Source organism: Dendrobates tinctorius, unplaced genomic scaffold, assembly GCF_039654945.1.
Source record: "Dendrobates tinctorius isolate UK_male_01 unplaced genomic scaffold, ASM3965494v1 ptg000079l, whole genome shotgun sequence".
Classification (NCBI taxonomy): domain Eukaryota; kingdom Metazoa; phylum Chordata; class Amphibia; order Anura; family Dendrobatidae; genus Dendrobates; species Dendrobates tinctorius.
The window spans coordinates 8,322,882-8,342,500 of NW_027361747.1; the positions used below are offsets into that span (position 1 = coordinate 8,322,882).

Sequence of the window (19,619 nt, forward strand, 5' to 3'; positions counted from 1 at the left end):
CATCTCCGATCGGAGGGACGGCTGTTTGCCCTTCATTACTTTGGCCGTACAGGTGTCACACAGCAACTTCTTGTGCTTGCTGGTGAGCTTAACCCTGCATACAGGAAACTTATTGGGCTTCCCTGGGTCTTTCTCCACCTGCTTGGCCGTGGGAGTGAGCGCTGTCGATTATGCCTTTTCCTACATAGTGCAAGAGAGGGACAGTCAGGCTCTGATCTGGGCAGTCCGGGTCTCGGTCGGTCGGTCTGCGCTATGCGCACTTACCCCGTCCGGGTCAATTTTGCCTGGTTCTCCATCCTTGCTGTGAGCCTCTGCGAGGTGAAGACAGGCGGGTGCTACCTGTCTCGCTGATGCCTCGCTCTGCTCCTTCAGAGCGCGCGCCGGCGGCCTGTATTTCCGGTGCTCTGACATCACTGGAAGTGCGTCGCGGTCTCTCTGCACGCGACTTCCGGTCCCCGCGCTGCTGCCGGCATCAGAGCTGAGAGCCTCCGCTGCGGGAGGAAGCAGCTCTACCCAGGGGGCTCATCCCTCCCCTGGTCTCTGTGGCTGAGGGACCTCCACCCAGGAGGGTTTCAGCACCGGGGCCGCTTCACAGGAGGAAGGATTGGCAGGGCCGCCTGATCCCCCTGGACCCCTCCGGTAAGCCGACTCCTCTTGTGCGTCCCTCCGTGCAGGGACAGGAAGAAACACTGAGGGAATGGGGGTGGAGACTGTTTTTAACCTCTTGTGTGCTCTTCCTGACCCTGCAAGGAGGCGAGGGACGTCCTCCCTGGTGCTGTCAGGAGGGACGTCCTGGAAAATCTGTCTATTATTTCCCATTTACTAGAAATTAAAGAATTATTTGATTGGAAAGAAATGTGGGAAATAACATTCATTATCTCCATTTAAAATTAAATCAACTGATGCCAATTTTTAAACGTGGAGGGAATTCATTGTGAATGATAGTAACATTTTAATTTTCGCTAAAACAATTGCGATTCTGCTAATTTTTTATTTGCAAAAGATTTTGTGATTGTATAGAGAAAAAAATGTCTGCGTGCTTATAGCAGGGGTGCGCAACTTTTTTTGTTTTTGGGCTGCATTGTCATAATGTTGTAACTCAAGGGATTGCAATAAAATGGTTAGCTCTGCCATGCCAATGCTATACTGTATACCATATTACATTTAGAATTATGGTAGCTTATTGAGGATCATGTAAAAAAAAAAAAATAATTTCCCCATTATCTTCGGCTCCATCTTCTTGTTGCAATCGCTTTGATGCCAAAGTCACTATTTACAGCAGCATGTTAGGGATTAAATGACTGAGATAGGAGTTCGCTTTGATCTTAACTGTTGCTATAGGAAGCTGACCATTAATCACAGTAATTTTCCAGGGGAAGATTGTGGATGCAGCTTATGGGGGCCTCATGACTAGTAATGGTTTAGGACTAGAGATGAGCGAATATCTTCGGCTCCCTCTTTATTCGGCAAGCCATAGCGCTTACCGAACAAGCTGCCTAGAGCTACCTAGAGAACCGAGCTACCTAGAGTGCTCCCGATAATCAGCTGTTCAGCGCTGCATGTGTCGCGGCTGTGTGACAGTCACAATACATGCATGGAGAGCCCAACAAACAGGCTCTCCATGATTGAGCTATGACTGTCACGCAGCCGCGACACATGCAGCTGCAGAGCCACAAACAGCTGATCATCGGGAGCGTTCCAGGTATCCGGGTTCCCGATGCAGCTTACTCGGTAAGCGCTATAGCTTACTGAACAAGGAGGGAGCCAAAGATATTCACTCATCTCTATTTTAGGATGCTATTTCCACTTTGCCTACCCCACCAGCCATGAATAGACAATTTTTTTTGGCCAATATTTTTAGTTGACTCTTTGAAGATGGCACCACTGCTGTTACCCCTGCTATTCTGTGCGGACAGCATTGCTGCTGCCAGATCTAGAGGCAGTATCCCTGTAAAAGAGTCTGGTGTGGAGGCTGGAGCTGCCATTACCTTGTCTCTCCAAATACTTCTACATCCAGTAAAACGGGCTTGCATATAGAAGACAGTGAGAGATAAGCAGAGATTGAACTTGACTTAGATTCAAGGGGAGAAGACCAAGCGGGAGGGCGAAAACCTGGGGACAGGGCACTAAGCCTTCTACTATGTGGGCCACGGCTTTCACTCCTGACAGCTGGACACATAATAGACCGGTGTGCCACAACCAGTAGCTGATAGACTCCAAACATATAAAAAGTTCTTGACAGTGGGATAATATCACAGAGTTTATGCACTGGGTATAATTGTAAGAGCTAGAAAAAGACAAAAAGTGCAATAGGGTCTTATCTGGGTATAAAATATGAATTACTTCAAAGAAAAAAATTGACCAGATCCAACAGGAAATTATCTCCCAATCACCTCATACCATGCACTGTCCTCCCAGGTCAATACGATTAGTCCCCAATCCCCACAATTTTAAGCGTGCCCTGAAAACTCATTTATTCAGACTGGCCTATCGCCTCAACACATTAACCTAATCTATCCCTGTGTGGCACAGCCAAAAGTTTTTACCATAACCAGGTTCCCCACATCATGTTCCCACATGCTTTATACATCTATTAGCCCTCTGTGTTTGTACTGTTACACACTTAACATTATGGCTGGTCCATACAATCAGGGCAACTGTTACCACCCAACTTTCGTGTCTCCATTTTTTCCTCATAGATTGTAAGCTTGCGAGCAGGGCCCTCATTCCTCTTAGTATCTGTTATGATCTATGTGATTACAGCATAACAGTAATGTCTATTGCCTGTACAAGTCCCCTCTGAAATGTAAAGTGCTGCGGAATATGTCGGCGCTATAGAAATAAAATTTATTATTATTATTATTATTATTATTATTATTATCATTAATGCACATGCACAATTGTGCACACGTGGTCAGGTTGAGTTCACACAACTGAACAGACTTAGGCTCAGGCTTAGGCTTGTGTAGGAAAGTTCAAGGAAGAAAATGGGTTAACCTGCGCTGCTGTCGAAGGATGACGAGAGGACAGGAATCCAAGAAATGCAGTTTATTTGTCAACGCATTTCGAAGTGTTAAAACGTCTTCATCCTATGCTAGTTAGAGATAGGGGGAATAAGTGCAATGTATAAGAGTCTCCATTTCTTACCCTAGTAACAGTAGTTCATGGAATGCAGATCCATTGTGCATCTTCCACTCCGGCTTCAAATGCAACAATTTATTATGTTCTGAATGTGGAGAAGTAATGATAGGTGTGACCACAGTCATAGAAGGACCCCTAATAAAAGGAATTGGAAAGTAGTCAGCTTACATAAGGAACTGTACTGCAATCATTAGCTGATATTTAAGAAATATATGGGTGAGTTTTCAAGATCTATGCTCCCTGTCAATTAGTAGCAGTATTGATTGTATCCTTTCCACCTGATAGACATCTGTGCTGAACAATAGAAATGAGCAAATATATTCGGAAAACGATCGCCAAACATAAATTCGGCACGAATATGGTACATTCGGATACGTGATCGGTAACACGAGTATTTTTCTTAAAATCGTAAAAAGTCAGCAACATTCGGTAAAAGATAAAATAAAAGCTGGTAATTCATGTGCCGCGTTCAGTAAAATCACAGTGACAGGTTAGAATAGAATAGATAGAATAGATATGTACAAATAGAATGCTTGAGGTCTAGTGTGAAGTTGTAAACAGGTTACCGGATGCAGTGACGCAGGGAAGGCAGAGCAAGGGTTAACAGTGGAACAATTTAATTATAACAGTAAGGGATAACAGTTAAATTGAAAACAGGAAGTGCAATGTAACAACAGTCTAGCTATTAAACTTATTGTGTCTGTAGGTTCCTCAGCTGCAGGCAGTCCGCTGGGGTTGTGGTAGTACCAGCTACGGCCGATATAGAGTCTTCTAGGTGCTTCTCAACAGATCTCGGTCAGGCTTCTGGCAGCAACGGGTGGTCACCGGTTCTGTCCGCTGAGCCCCTAGTCCATAAGTCTAAAGTAGGAATCGCTACAAGAGTCTTTGTCCAACACGGATGCTGCTGCGTGTCTGTGATCAATGAGGACCGCAACTCTGGGTCCTGCACGTGGCACCTGCTCCTCCGTGCGAGCACTATCCCCTCCTTAGTGGGGAGCTCGGCGCTCTGCTCCCTCAATGGCTGAATAGCCCGTATGCACGAGCTCTGCTTCAGCATAACCCCGCGCTGTCTCCCAACCTGTGGAGCACGCAGCGCGCTCGCCTCTGACCTCGCCAGTGGGAAACTGATGGCTTTTTCCTGTCCTTCCTGCCTTCTGTCCGGCTCATGCCTCTTCCTCCTGGGCACTGGGACCTGTCAGGCCCCTCATTCTTTCCCACCGGCAACACTGGGCGCAGCCTTGACAGTTCCGGACCCGGCATCGTGCGGGTACCCGCGGCCCGTTCTTCCTCCTTACACTCCCACCCTCCTTTAACTCACCATTCCATGGGCAAGAGTTCTTTCATCAGGCGTTCACACTCTTCCATTTCTTGGACAATCCGCTGCCAAATAAATTGGTCTTGTTCATAATATGTGGAAGGTATTCCAGCTGTTGTCCGCTCCATATGGCATAGTTCAGGTTAAGTGGTAGAAGACAGGAGCATATCTTGAGCCGATGAATTGTCCATCTCTTGGATTTCAGGCCCACGCACTTGTTCGGGACTGACGGGCGGTGGACTATCCAAGTCCGGGAACAAGGTGAGTGTCTCTTCCTCATCACAGTCGAGAACTGTTGGGGTGAGCGTTTAAATGGTGTCTGGCACTCTCACTCTTTGTTCAGGGCCTTCTGACAAGCAAGGACGCAACATACTAAGGAGGAATATCCGGGTAGGTGCTCCTTCATCCCGTTCAGGCTGAACTTCATACACTGGCCCGTCAGACCCGACTCGACATTTCACCCGATACGGTGTTATCTCCTATCAATGCTCCAACTTGCCCCAAGGCCTTTTGTCTCGGACCAACACTTAACCTCCGACCTTGAGAGCTGTCCCTTGAATAGGCGTCGTTTCATGGTGTTGGAATTCCCGAAACTTAGTCTACACCAGCCGGTGAAGAGTCTTCAGCCAATGTTGATGTTCTCAGACCCAGGAAGACACCCCACATCCATGGGTAGTCTTCTTCCGGTCCAACACCAGCTCTGTAATTTCCCGTCCTATTCGCCCGAACAGCAGGGTATAGAGGATGTATCCTGTGGTACTGTGCACTCGGTTGTTGTACACCCAAACCAATTCAGCCACATACTCCGGCCACCGCATTTTCCGATCTTCCTCCAATGTTTGGAGCATCTGAATTAGCCTCCGGTTGGGGGTGATAGGGCGTTGTCCTGGACTTCTCAATCTGGTACAGCCGATGTAACTCCTCCATCACTTGACCTTGAAAACAAGTGCCTTGGTCGGAATGGAACCAAACACCTGGATAAAGTCTTTAGCAGATAGCCTGTGCAGCTGACTCAGCAGTTTGATCCCGAGTTGGAGTCACCACAACGAACTTAGTAAAGAGGACGGTCATCACCAATGTTCATACCCGAGATGAGCTGGGCCCACAGATAAGTAGTTGATCATCAATAACTCTAAGGGGGCAGAAGTCACGATGGTATGCGTGGGGGTTCTTTGCTCCAGAGGTTTAGTGAGTTCACAGCTTTGACATTGCTGACAGGTCTCCTCTACTGCAGTCTTCAAACGGGGGTGATAGACCAACTTCTGCAATCACTGGTACCTCTTTTTCGGACCAAAGTGAGCCGCTCTCTAATGGGCCTCCATAGCCACTAAACGGATCAACTTCAATACTGCACTTTTCTATACAGCAAGCCATCCTCTAACTGGAGCCTCACCCATTGCCTTAGATTCTGCAGAGTCCCCGGGGACTGAGCATCGCTTTCACTCCGGCTGAGAAGCCACTTCAAAGCCACCCACTGTGTCAACTGGGCAAGTTCCCTATCTTCCTGCTAGAGCTGCACCCAATTGTCCCAAGGTCGTCCCAGTACCTGTTCTCCAGACGCCTCTCTGATCTGTCCCTGCATCACCACCAATGGCCTAGCAAGGTTCCGAAACCCAGGAATTCCCTCTGCCTCCAACGCTGCATCTCGGTTGTGGCCAGGTCGCTCATGGGTCACTCTTGACAGAGCATCAGCATGTGTGTTCTCGGCTCCAGCCCGATATGCAATCTTGTACCGATACTTCACCATGCGGGTCACCCATCGTTGTTCCAATGCCCCCAATTTTGCATTTTCCAGGTGGGCCAGAGGATTGTTATCGGTGCACACCAAGACTTCGGACCGCGACAGGTATTCGGCGAACTTTTCGGTCATCGCCCACACTAGTGCCAGTAATTCCAGCTTGAAGGAGCTGTAATTGTCCGGGTTCTGTTCCAAGTCATGGAGAGACTGGCTTGCATAGGCAATCACCCGTTCTTTACCTTCCTGCATTTGCGATAGCACAGCCCCCATACCATGTAGACTCCCATTGGTGTGAAGGATGAAGGGCTGCAAGAAGTCCGTGTTGGCAAGTATCAGGGCCTCTATCAAGGCTTGGAATGCCTCTTCCTGGCTACCCCCCCATTGGATAGTCCGATCCTTGGAACCTGACAGCACTCCCTTCAGTAGTTCCAGATTGGCGATGCGAGTGAAATTCTTCACGAACCTCCGGTAGTACCCATTAAGCCCCAGAAAGGTCTGAACGTCCTTCAATGTCTTCAGTATAGGCCAGTCCTGTACCTCCGCTATCTTCTCATGTGTAGGCCTCACTCTTGTTTACAGAAAAGGTGGCATTTTTGGGGCTTCACCTTCAGGCTGTGATCTATAATCGACTCAACACTTGTCCCAGCTGCCGGAGGTGCTCTTCAAAGGTGGCTGCATAAACAATGATTTCATCCACGTAGATAAGTGTTGCTTCGTTCAGATCCCCCAAGCACCTTTCCATCAATCGCTGAAACGTCCCAGGAGCATTAGTTAGGCCGAAGGGCATCCCATTAAATTCAAACAATCCCATGGGCAGTATGAACGTTGTCTTCGGCCGGTCTGTTGGCCAGATCCAGGGAAGAGAAATACTGCGCCTTTCCCAAGGCAGATAGCGACTCCTCAATTCTGGGTAAGGGGTAGGAGTCCCTCACCGTACAGGCATTCAGTCGCCTATAGTCGACACAAAAACGCAGAGTCCCATCTTTCTTCCGAACTAGAACAATTGGAGCTGCCCATGTGCTCTGACTTTCCCTTATAACTCCACACTGCAGCATGTGTGCCAACATTTCATTCACTTCCTTGTATATCTGGGGTGGGATCTGCCGGTATCTCTCCCGAATCGGTGCGGTACTTCCTGTGGGTATTTTGTGGGTTATGGCGGTAGTGCACCCGAAGTCATCTTCATGACAGGCGAAGACATCCTGGTAACGCCCCAGTACAGCTTCCATCTGTTGCACCTGTTGCGGTGAGAGTCCCATCAATTCGGCCTGCATCTGCTCCAAGATTCGACATCCTCCCTTCATGCTTTCAGGCGGGTGTTCCAAGGTCATGGTAACGGCGACAGTCCATGGGTCTCCTTGTTCTACTGCCAACTGAATGGCCTCAGGTTGCATCAACTCTTCCGGCATTCCCAGCACCTGTGGCACTTCACTCTTGGGTGGGAGAGCAAGATTGTCCTCCTCCAGGTTGACGCCCCGCACCACAACGTTACCGTCATGGATGATGGCTAATGTCCGAGCAATGAGGAGTCCCGAGGGAATCTGGTCCATTAAGGTTGGCTCTATCTGCACTTCCACCCCTTCAAGGGGTGTACAAGCTTGTACGGGCAACGTAAGCACAGTCTGACCATGTGGTAGAACGAGTTTAGCAGCTGCAGGGACTATCACTTTTCCTAGATCTTTCGCTTCACTCAACGTTTCCTGGACCTGGGGAACCCATATCAATTGTTGAAACAACTTCCTCTGGGTGGTTCGTGGGCTCCATCAGTCGAGAAAAGCGTCTGGTGATTCACTGATCATGAGAGTCCTGAGTTCTTTCAGCTCACTCATCCCCAGAGTCACTGGAGGGCCGTTGCTAGCATATCCGGCAATCAACACGACTCCTTTCCGGCCCATGTCTTTGCTGCACACTGTAATCTGCATCCAGACCCCCCAATGCGACCGGGATGGGTAACGGATTGGCCACCGTCAGTTTGATTACTGGGCCCCACTCCAGCCGCATCACCGCAGGAAAATGAAGTCTAAAATACGTTTCTGGCATGGTGGTCACCTGTGACCCGGTATAAACTAGACAGCGAATGGCTCGACCATAGTGTCCAAAGTCCCCACACCACAAGTCGGATGTCTCTCTGCTCGGGATTGCCCCATTTGCTAGCGATGTACAACGGGCAAGTGGGGCTTGGGGTCACTCCTGTCTCTGGATGGATTTGTAGCCACAGTGGGGACACTTCTAAGGCCGGACCATACTTCCCGCATCTCCTGTATTTTCCTTCCAGATCTCTCTGGCCCATCCCTGCTCAGCTACTGCTCTGAACCATCCCTGCCGAGGCTGCCACCCCCTGCTCCTGCTCTCGCACGCGTGCTTCTGCCTCGATTTCTAAGAAAGTCATGCGTGGATTGGTACGCAGGTGCTCCCGCAGAGCTTGTTTAAGCGACGCATCTCTGAGGCCCACTACAAAGTGATCTCTCAAGATCACATCAGGGAGTCTCACGCCCACATCATCCCGATTGGCGATCGTCGCGTGCACCTCTTGTAACGCATTCATATTTTGAGTCACGGATTCTCCCTCTCTCTGAACACAGCTAAACAATCGCATCCGCAATTCACCGACATCAGTGGGATCCCCATGCATCTCCTCCAAAATTTGCAACACCTTGGTGAAGGTGTTCCATTCATGAGGGGGCCGAAACATTACAGAACATCTACCCTCCCCGTCCAGGGCCATCACAGCAATCTCTGCTTGCATAGTGGGGGTCATAGGGTAGGGTGCATCCTCAGCATGCCTTTAACCCGCTCAGTCCAGTCCCACAGCAGTGAATTGCTCCCCGTAAATTTTGGGAGATTGCTGAGCATGGCCCCAGCGGTAAATTGGCCCTCAGGCTACCCTTGACCTCTTGGTCTGCTGCCTCTGTGTTCGTAGACTGCATCCTGACGACTACGCCAAATGTAAGCAGGTTACAGGATACAGTGACACAGGGAAGGTAGAGCAAGGGTTAACAATGGAACAATTTAAGTAAACTGTAAGGGAACTCCCTGCAGGGAGATAACAGTTAGGGCAAAGACACACTAGCGATTTAAAAATCGGTCTGATTTTGATGCTGGAGAGTCGGACGAGTGTCATGCAATTGTCATACGAGTGTCATGCGTTTTTTGTGTGAGTACAATCAGATTTTTCACACCTAGCATCCGATTTACATCCAGATGCAGTGCGATTGCTATCAGACTGCAATGCGATTTTAACAAGAGCTTTTACAGTACATAGAGTACTTCTCTGTCATTTACACATCGTGTTAAATGAAATATTCTTCAAAAAACATAAATAGTTTACAATCGGGAGCTGTGCTAATGCTACCGCCCCAGCTGTAAGCCACGGAGGAATGAATGAGAAGATGTCGGCAGCAGCATCAGTGATGTCAGCGCAGCCTCCCAGCCTGAACTGCGGTGAACTCTGCAGTGTGGGAAAGTGACAGTTTGTTTTCCCACGCTGCCAAGTTTATTGCAGGTCAGGCTAGGAGGATGCGCAGCATAAGTGACTAGCGGTGATGCCACTGATGCTGCGCTTCCTCCAGCTTGACCTGCAATGAACTTGGCAGCATGTCAAATTGAACTGTCACTTTCCCACTCTGCAGAGTTCACCGTGGGAGAGGCAGGGAGGCTGCGCAGGCAGCTTCTCATTCATTCCTCCGTGGTTTACAGCTGGGGCGGTAGCATTAGCACCACTCCCGCTTGTAAACTCTTTAACCCCCAAATATGGAGTTATGCTGTGGGACTGACTGTACGCCGGAGAGGTATGCAATATTGTTGTTTTTTTATTTTTTACAGGAGATCGAGGGCTCCATTTGGATTTAGCAGGAGAATAAAGATGGCACAACTGTGTGTTCTTTTATTTCATTAAAATACTTGTTACACCCGGTCCCCATCCTGGCGCTGCACTCAGGTCTGCCGCTGTTACACCTGGCCCCCGTCCTGGCGCTGAGACCAGGCCTGCCGCTGCTCTCCGTTCTGGGCACTCACCTCGAGCCTCTCATGCTGCTGCTCAGCATTCTGTCCTCCCTCCTGCTTTCTCCTCCTGGCGTCCTGTGAGATCTGTAACTAAGGCTATTAGGGCACGCCTGCCTGCTCTCTTGCCTTCTTAAAGGGGCGGCATGCATTATTCAAAAATGCAATCAACCAATGGCAGCACACTGGCTGCTATTTCTGGCCTCTCCTCCATAGGGAGAGCGCCGGAGCAACGAGTATCTATCTTTGCTACATCCGGTTCTCATGCTAACCTGTATGCACTGCATCTGCAGTCTCTGTGCATTGTCTAATGTTCTCTGTTTCCACAGCATATCAGTATCCTGTGTTACCTGGTTATATCAGCAACCATCTGGGCCTAAGCCATCCCGTTCCGCCTACAGCCATCCGAGTCCAAGGACTGTGTGAAGGTCACTGGAACCGACTCCTTACCAACTAACCGGATCCAGGACCCAGCGCATTACGGACTCTGCTGTAACTTTTTTTATCCCTTTTGGTCCCGCTGGGACAGCTGCCACGTGTTCGGGGTCTAACTGGAGGTAGCACCTGTGTCCTCTGGGTATTCCATTCTGGCCCTGCCTGAGGGGTTTTACTACGGGTGCCTGGGGCTCACTAGTCACACCCCCTTCGGAGCCCCCTGGACCGTGGTCCCGAGGTTCCACTTAAAAAATAAAAACGAATGTGAACTTCACCATCTCTGCCTCCGCTTCCATTCACTACAGATTGCTCCAGCCATGGAATCCGCTGGACCCCAGTGGCCTCCGACGTTGGAGTTGTGCCAAGAGGTGACTCGTTTAAGAGATCAACAGGATAAGATCACGACGTATCTACGTAACCTGTCCACCCGCATGGATTCTCTGCAGAACCCGGCTGCTCCTGATTCACCTAGCAACACCCAGGTACCTGCTGTCATGACAAGCAAGGGCCCCCGCCTGGCGGCTCCTACCCACTTCCATGGTGATCCCACTCAGTGTCGGGGTTTTCTCAATCAGTTTACCCTACACTTCGAAATATTGGGGCATATGTTTGCGTCTGACCGTGCCAAAGTGGGCTTCATTATGTCACATCTAGCAGGAGAGGCTCTCACCTGTCTGAATCCGTTATGGGAGAGAGGAGACCTGCTGGTTAATGATCTTCAATCTTTCCTAGAAACTTTTCGCAGGAGCTTTGATGAACCTGGCCAGGTCACGTCGACCGCTTCTGCCCTGCTTCGCTTACGCCAAAGGAACCCTCACGGTGGCTCAGTATGCTGTTCAGTTCCGCACCCTCTCGTCTGAGTTATCTTGGAACAATGAGGCCTTGCTGGCTACCTTCTGGGAGGGCCTATCTGGAAAAATTAAGGATGAGCTGGCGGAATGGGACAGGCCTACCATCTTGGATGACCTGATTTCCTTGGCGACCCGGAGTGACCAGCGTTTTCAGGAGCGTTCCATGGAGATTAAGCGTGACAGGAGGTCCTACCACCTGGACTCTAATTCTTCCAAGACATCTACCTCATCCTCTTTTCCTGAAGCTATGGAGGTAGATCGAGTAAGTCTGGCCAGCCGCCGCCTGGAGGCGCGTCACAAAAACGGAAGCTGTCTGTACTGTGGTAGTTCCGAACAGCTGATCCGCTCCTGTCCAAAGAAGTCAGAAAACTCCTGTGCCTAGGCTCGGTAGGAGAGGCCACCCTAGGTAGAGAACGTTCCTCTCCTTCGTTGCAGATCTCAGTCTCCGTGACCTGCGGAGCAATAAAATTTTCTGGACTGTGTTGGACTCCGGACCCGCCGGAAGCTTTATCCAGCAGACGCATGTGGATAGTTACCACTTACCAGTTCAGGATCTTCCCAACCCGTTGCGGGTAACTGCTGTCGATGGCCAGCCTCTGACCGAACCCGTCCAGTTCCAGACTGAGCCAGTGGAACTCCGGGAAGGTCTTATGCATTCTGAAAGAATCCGTTTTTATGTGTACCCTGGTTTGTCTCACCCCTTGCTTCTAGGTTTGCCTTGGTTTCAGAAACATGAACCAGTCCTTAATTGGAGAACAGGCGAAATTCTACGTTGGGGAGATTTCTGCTCGGACCGTTGTTTAACCCGGATTGAACCAGCTTCACCCCCGGTCCAACCTGCTACCCTGCCTGGATTACCATCCGTTTACTGGTCCTTCTCGGATGTCTTCGGGAAAAAGGAGGCTGAAAAACTTCCTCCCCACAGGTCGTTTGACTGTCCAATAGACCTTCTTCCTGGAACATCTCCTCCCCGTGGGAGAGTTTACCCTCTTTCCCAGGCAGAGACTCAGGCTATGTCGGACTACATCCAGGAGAACTTGGCCAGAGGGTTTATCCGAAAATCATCGTCACCGGCAGGAGCAGGCTTCTTCTTTGTGAAGAAAAAGGACGGATCCCTGCGGCCCTGTATCGACAACTGAGGACTGAACCAGATCACGGTAAAAACAGGTACCCTTTGCCTCTAATTTCAGAACTGTTTGACCGTCTCCGAGGGGCCAGGATCTTCACCAAGCTGGATCTCAGAGGGGCTTACAGTTTGATCCGAATCAGAGATGGAGACGAATGGAAAACAGCCTTCAACACTCGTGATGGCCACTACGAGTACCTGGTAATGCTCCCGCTGTTTTCCAAGAGTTCGTCAATGACATTTTCAGGGATCTGCTTTACACCTGTGTTGTTGTCTACCTAGACGACATTCTGATTTTTTTCTTCTGACTTGGTCTCGCATCGCAGACTAGTGCGCCTGGTCTTACAGAGGCTCAGGGAGAACAGACTGTAAGCCAAGTTTGAAACGTGCCTCTTTGAACAATCCTCTTTGCCTTTCCTCGGTTACATCGTTTCCTCCACAGGATTAAAAATGGATCCAGAGAAGTTATCGGCTGTACTCAAGTGGCCTCGTCCATCTGGGTTGAAGGCCATACAGCGATTCCTGGGCTTCGCCAACTACTACAGGCAATTAATTCCTAACTTCTCCACCCAAGTAGCACCCATCTCAGCTCTAACCCGGAAAGGTACAAATCCGAAGGATTGGCCTCCTGAGGCTGAGGAGGCCTTTGTTTCTCTCAAAAAGGCCTTTGCTGTCGCACCAGTTCTTCATCGTCCTAACTCCAATGAACAATTTTTTCTTGAGGTCGTTGCCTCTTCAGTAGGTGCGGGAGCTGTACTAACTCAGAAATCGTCCTCCGGGCGAATGCATTCCTGTGTTGTTTTTTTCCAAGGTTTTTTCTTCCGCAGAGAGGAATTATTCTGTTGGAGATCGGGAATTGTTGGCTATCAAATTGGCTCTGCAGGAGTGGAGGCATCTTCTAGAGGGAGCTCTTCATCAGGTAGTCGTATACACCGATCACAAAAACCTTGCTTACCTCCAAACTGCACAAAGGCTGAATCCTCATCAAGCCCGCTGGGCTTTGTTTTTTGCTTGTTTTAACTTTGTTCTTCATTTTCACCCAGCTGACAAAAATGTCAAAGCAGACGCACTTTCCAGAGCCTTTCTACCTTCTGATCAAGAAGAAGAACCACAGCACATCATTGAACCCTCATGGTTAGTTGCGGTCGCTTCTACTGATCTTGCCCGGCTGCCTCCCGGGAAGGCTTTCGGGTCAGCTTCTGAGCGTACTCGTGTCCTTCGGTGGGGTCACTCGTCCAAGTTGGCTGGTCACACCGGCCAGAGAAAGACTCTGCAACTCATCTCCCGGTACTACTGGTGGCCTGCCATGGCTAAGGACATTCTGGAGTACGTCACAGCTTGTCCTTCCTGTGCTCGTAACAAGACGGCCAAGCATCTACCCGCAGGTAGGCTTCAGCCCCTACCAATTCTGTCTGCTCCCTGCCAACACATCGCGATGGACTTCATCACAGATCTCCCAATCTCATTTGGCTGTTCTGTGGTGGTCTAAAATGGCTCACTTCATTCCACTAACCGGTCGTCCAACTGCTCCTGAGTTGGTGGACCTGTTCATCCGGCACATCTTCGGTCTCCATGGTTTCCCTCTCCACATCGTGTCCGACAGACGAGTCCAATTCACCTCAAGATTCTGGAGAGCAGTTTGTAAACTGGTAAGAATTGAACTGGATTTTTCCTCAGCATACCATCCCCAGTCCAATGGACAAGTGGAGAGGACAAATCAAATCCTGGCTGGATTCCTGCATCACTTTGTCAACGCCCATCATGACGACTGGGTAGACTTACTGTCCTGGGCCGAATTTTCTTACAACAATAAAGTAAGTGAATCTTCTGGAAAGTCTCCCTTTTAGATTGTCTTCGAATTGCAACCCGGAATACCTCTTCCCTTCTCCGGATCATCTGGCGTTCCAGCTGCCGATACTTTCTCCGAAGATTTTTCTAAGGTCTGGAGGGATACCAAAACTGCTCTGAAGAAAGCCTCCCAGAATATGAAAAGGCATGCGGACAAGAGACGTTTGGAGGCACCTATCTTTCGTCCCGGAGACAAGGTATGGCTCTCTTCTAAGTACATCCGGTTAAAGATGCCATCCTACAAATTGGGTCCCCGGTTCATCGGACCATTTGAGATCTTGAGACAGATCAATCCAGTCCCGTACAAGCTGAAGTTGCCCACTTCCCTACGTTTGCCTAACTCCTTTCATGTTTCTCTCCTCAAACCAGTAGTTTTGAGTCCCTTCTTTAAGGATCCGGGTACCACTCCTGAACCTGTCTCGGAGGATGATGTTTTTGAGGTAAAACATATCCTGGCTGTAAAAAAAGTAAGGGGTAGGACTTACTACCTGGTGGACTGGAAGGGTTTTGGTCCTGAGGAGAGATCTTGGGAGCCTAGGGAGAACATCCAGGCTCCTATCCTCCTTAAACGGTTCTACGCAGGCTTGAAGAAGAGGGGGTGTAAAGAGGGAGATACTGTTACACCCGGTCCCCATCCTGGCGCTGCGCCCAGGTCTGCCGCTGTTACACCTGGCCCCCGTCCTGGCGCTGCGTCCAGGCCTGCTGCTGCTCTCCGTTCTGGGCACTCACCTCGAGCCTCTCATGCTGCTGCTCAGCATTCTGTCCTCCCTCCTGCCTCCTCCTCCTGGCGTCCTGTGAGGAGATCTGTAACTAAGGCTATTAAGGCACCCCCGCCCTCTTGCCTTCTTAAAGGGGCGGCGTGCATTATTCAAAAAATGCAATCAACCAATGGCAGCGCACTGGCTGCTATTTCTGGCCTCTCCTCCATATGGAGAGCACCGGAGCAACGAGTATCTATCTTTGCTACATCCGTTTCTCATGCTAACCTGTATGCACTGCATCTGCAGTCTCTGTGTATTGTCTAATGCTCTCTGTTTCCACAGCATATCAGAATCCTGTGTTACCTGGTTATATCACTAACCATCTGGGCCTAAGCCATCCCATTCCGCCTACAGCCATCCGAGTCCAAGGACTGTGTGAAGGTCACTGGAACCAACTCCTTACCAACTAACCGGATCCAGGACCCAGCGCATTACGGACTCTGCTGTAACTTTTGTTATCCCTTTTGGTTCCGCTGGGACAGCTGCCACGTGTTCGGGGTCTAACTGGAGGTAGCACTTGTGTCCTCCGGGTATTCCATTCTGGCCCTGCCTGAGAGACTTTACTATGGGTGCCCGGGGGCTCACTAGTCACGCCCCCTTCGGAGCCCCCCGGACCGTGGTCCCGAGGTTCCACTTAAAAAATAAAAACGAATGTGAACTTCACCATCTCTGCCTCCGCTTTCATTCGTTACAATACTTTATTCTCTGTGTGTTTATTTAACCCTTTACAAACTTTAGGATTAGTAATGGAAAGGTGTCTTATTGACACCTATCCATTACTAACCAGGCTTAATGCCACCTTACAATACAAAGGTGACATTAACCCCTTATTACCCCATATGCCTCCGCTACAGGGCAGTGGGATGAGAGAGGCTAAGTGCCAGAATTGGGGTGGCTGGGGGCAGATATTTTTAGCCAGGGGGGGCAATAACCATGGTCCCTCCCTAGACTATTAATATCTGCCCTCAGTAACTGGCTTTCCCACTCTGGTGCAGAAAATTGCGCGGAGCCCACACAATTTTTTCCTGTGAATACAATCTTTTATTAAATACCTACTACCTACAGGTCCCAAATTTTATACACACAAACTACTAACAGTATTAACCACTGACATTTATAAATCTAACTGTTCTGCAATGGTTGCAAACCATGTCTCCTATCCTGTAGGCTTCAGCAATGATTTTACAAAAGCCAACAAATGAATTACTTGCTATTCTACTATGTATCTCTCTATGATGTGTTACTGATATATACTATACTATATATATATATATATATATATATATATATATACACACATACACACACACACATACATACACACACAGTTAGGTCCATATATATTTGGACAGAGACAACATTTTTCGAATTTTGGTTCTAGACATACATATATACTCCTATTATATGTGTATACATATATTTTCTATTATAACCTGTCAGTGTGATTTTACTGTATAGCTGCATATGAATTGCCGGCTTTTCAAAAGACAACGGTGCGTAAAAATCGCACAGCACTTGCCTGGTGCAAGTGATGTCAGAGTGCTGTGTGATTTTTTTTATTGCACCCATTGACTTCTATTGCGGGATGCAATCCGATTTGCCACTGATTGGCAGCTTTCTGTGGACACTGTGCATAGGCAGAAAGCTGCCAATCAGTAGTGGAGGTGGGGTTACACAGAGCAGTTGACTAAGTGGCTCGAGACACCTTGTCCTGTAGTGATAATACGCTCCTGATAAAATACTGATTTTATTGAATCAGCAAAACACAGCCTAGTAAATGACACATCAGTAGAATTAGGCTCTCCGCCCCTACATTATGCTGCACTCTGATTACATAGTAAAAAAAAAACTGCTGCCAGATTCAATTTAAACCATTCCTCATAGGCAATGATGTCATGTTATATAGAGCTCATGAGTATGGCAGCAGGTTTACTAGTGCTGTAGAGAAAATCTCCTGATAAAATAGTGATTTTATTAAGTGGCACATTGCTGGAATCAGGGTCTCGGTCTCTACATTATGCTGCTCTCAAATTAAGTGGAAAAAAAAAAAAACCTGGTGACAGATTCCCTTTAACATTTCACTGGTGTCTGTAAACTTCTACTACACCATTGAGAACCATTATTAGCTGAATTGATGTGACACTCTGTGTTCTCCTTTATGGAAGGCTAACAAACCTCACGTGAGTGTGTCGGTAGTCTGTACCATTTGTGCAGTATCTCAATAATAATGGATCTTCGCATGTAATTTCCTGTTAGTTAAGGATATCACAACTTGGATGACACGACAGCAAAGATATCTTGGCACTATTCCGGATATGGCTGCCATATGAGGATGTTTCCAGTGTAACTGGCAGAGCTGACGGCTCCCAGGGCCCAAATTTCAATCTGCACGTTGGATTTTGTATTATTTATAATCCCTACTAGGCTTATTAACAATTATCACACTCAGCTTTTGCCGGTATCTGCATGGGAGGATGCTCAAAACAAGAAGGAATGCAGTGTCTGCTGTGTGGAATTCATTTATTGTAATGGAGGTCTCAAGTAAACCCATTCAATTTTCGAATGCCATATTACATCATGTAAACACAATAGTGGAGGGCTTGTCGGGGTATTTAATTCTTTTGTTACTTTTGCCTCTGTATTTTATTTGATAACAGTCAGCAAATTGTGATGGGTCAAGTTCATCGGTGATGTTTTACTTCCGCAACCACTAAATAAAATTGGAGGCACACACCTCGCCTAATCTGGCTGACATTTGGAAAATTTATATTTTGCCATTAGGTAGGGGTAAAGACACTGATTCCAGTAATGTGCCACCTACTGGGTTGATTGGTGTTTCAATAAAATCAGTGTTTTATCAGGAGATTTTCATTATCGGACTAGTTGTCTCGTGCCATATAGTCCCGCTGCTCTGTGTACACAGAAAGCTGCCAATCAGTGGTGTGAGCGGTGGTTATACAGAAACTGCTGCAGATAAACCAGTGATTTTGTAAAAAAAAACTACAGCAACTAGTACAGTAAATGATACATTACTGAAATTGGAGTCTCTACCTCTACATTATGCTGCTCTCAGATAACTTAGAAAAATCTGTTATCAGATTCCCTTTAAAGCACCACTCCAGCGTTTTTTTTTTTTATCGCACCTCTGAAGTGGTGCTTTAAATGTAATTCCCCTGCTTGATACTCGCCTGCCACCACCTTCATCCTTTTCCAACGTCGCCCCCGTCAGTATCCGGCAAAAAGTGACCTGATGGCAGCTGTAGTGTTTGATGGAGCGGTGTGGAGGTCGCCTTTTTATACATCTCTATGAAAGTCTCGATCTGACTCTCGTAGACTTGAATCGAGCTCTTGTGATGTAACTTCTGACTTCCTGACAGTCAGAAGTTCTGCGATGGTGCCGTGGGGCCGCAACGGCATCGGTAACAGGTGAAGCTGCCAGAAGGCAAGTATAAGAACGGGGTCAGGGGGGCTTGCATTTAAAGGGCCACTCTAGCGCTGAAAAAAAACCCACAAAACGCTGGAGTGGTCCTTTAAATTAGGCTCCAGCTCTGCTCCATCAAGTTCACCCAATGTGTATGTCTACCAAATTAAATTTTGGTATGAATAATCTGAAGGGGATATTTTATATCATGGCTGTAGTTGTTCTTAACTCTTATATGTTACACATTTCAGTGGTGCAATATTTTAATGAGGAATAATCATTAACTTCCTCAAAGAGCCATAGTATTTATCACTACAAACTACTGACCTTACCCTAAGCCCATTTGTCTGCAGACCCACTGAGATAATTCTTCCTCCCATTCATCAGCACAAACTTCATAGTCGGATGCTGCTCTGCGAATTACCAGGGAAGTCAATGAGCTCACATTGGTTGAGGCTGAAACTGAAAAACGAAATGTTCATTAAAAATGTAAAAGTCAAACCTTGTAAAAATGAAAAAACTTTAGCGCTTAACTGTTATTTCACGCAAAACCTAAGTAAAAGCATAATCTCGCGACCCTCATCTCCCAAAACAAAACGGATAGTTAAAACTAGTTTACTATGTCCAGGAGCTATCCCGATTCTCATTCTTTGTAACTTGCCATCCCCTCCTTTTCGGTGAGCAATTGATTTCCATCAGCATTCTGCCAGAACTAAAGGTGCTGGAACTCCCAATCAGTTAAACCCACATGTCCATGGCACCTTCCATTTTTCAATAGCTTGTCTGCCCTGAACTGAAAGCCCCCATCTCTTCTATGTCACTAGGGGGTCTGACCGACAGGAAAGCAGAAGCAGAGAGATGAAGAGTCGCCCCCATTTCCTGTAATCTGTCTCACTGTCTCTGCTACTGAATAAAAATTACACGTAGTAAATACGACAGTCGATGCATTGATATTGGTAACATCTTTTACAAAAATTAAATAAA

General features: G+C 48.0%; 1 protein-coding gene across 2 annotated transcripts in view; it reads right to left on the reverse strand.

Annotated features, from left to right (window-relative positions):
• The window catches only part of CORIN (corin, serine peptidase), a 562,174-nt gene that overhangs the window by 119,877 nt on the left and 422,678 nt on the right, over window positions 1-19,619 (reverse strand). For both annotated transcript variants that reach the window (XM_073583463.1, XM_073583464.1), the window contains exons 16-17: window positions 18,968-19,097; window positions 3,148-3,276 (exon numbers count right to left, since the gene is read on the reverse strand). In XM_073583463.1, coding sequence (XP_073439564.1) covers window positions 3,148-3,276; window positions 18,968-19,097 — 259 coding nt within the window. The remainder of the gene's footprint in view (window positions 1-3,147; window positions 3,277-18,967; window positions 19,098-19,619) is intronic.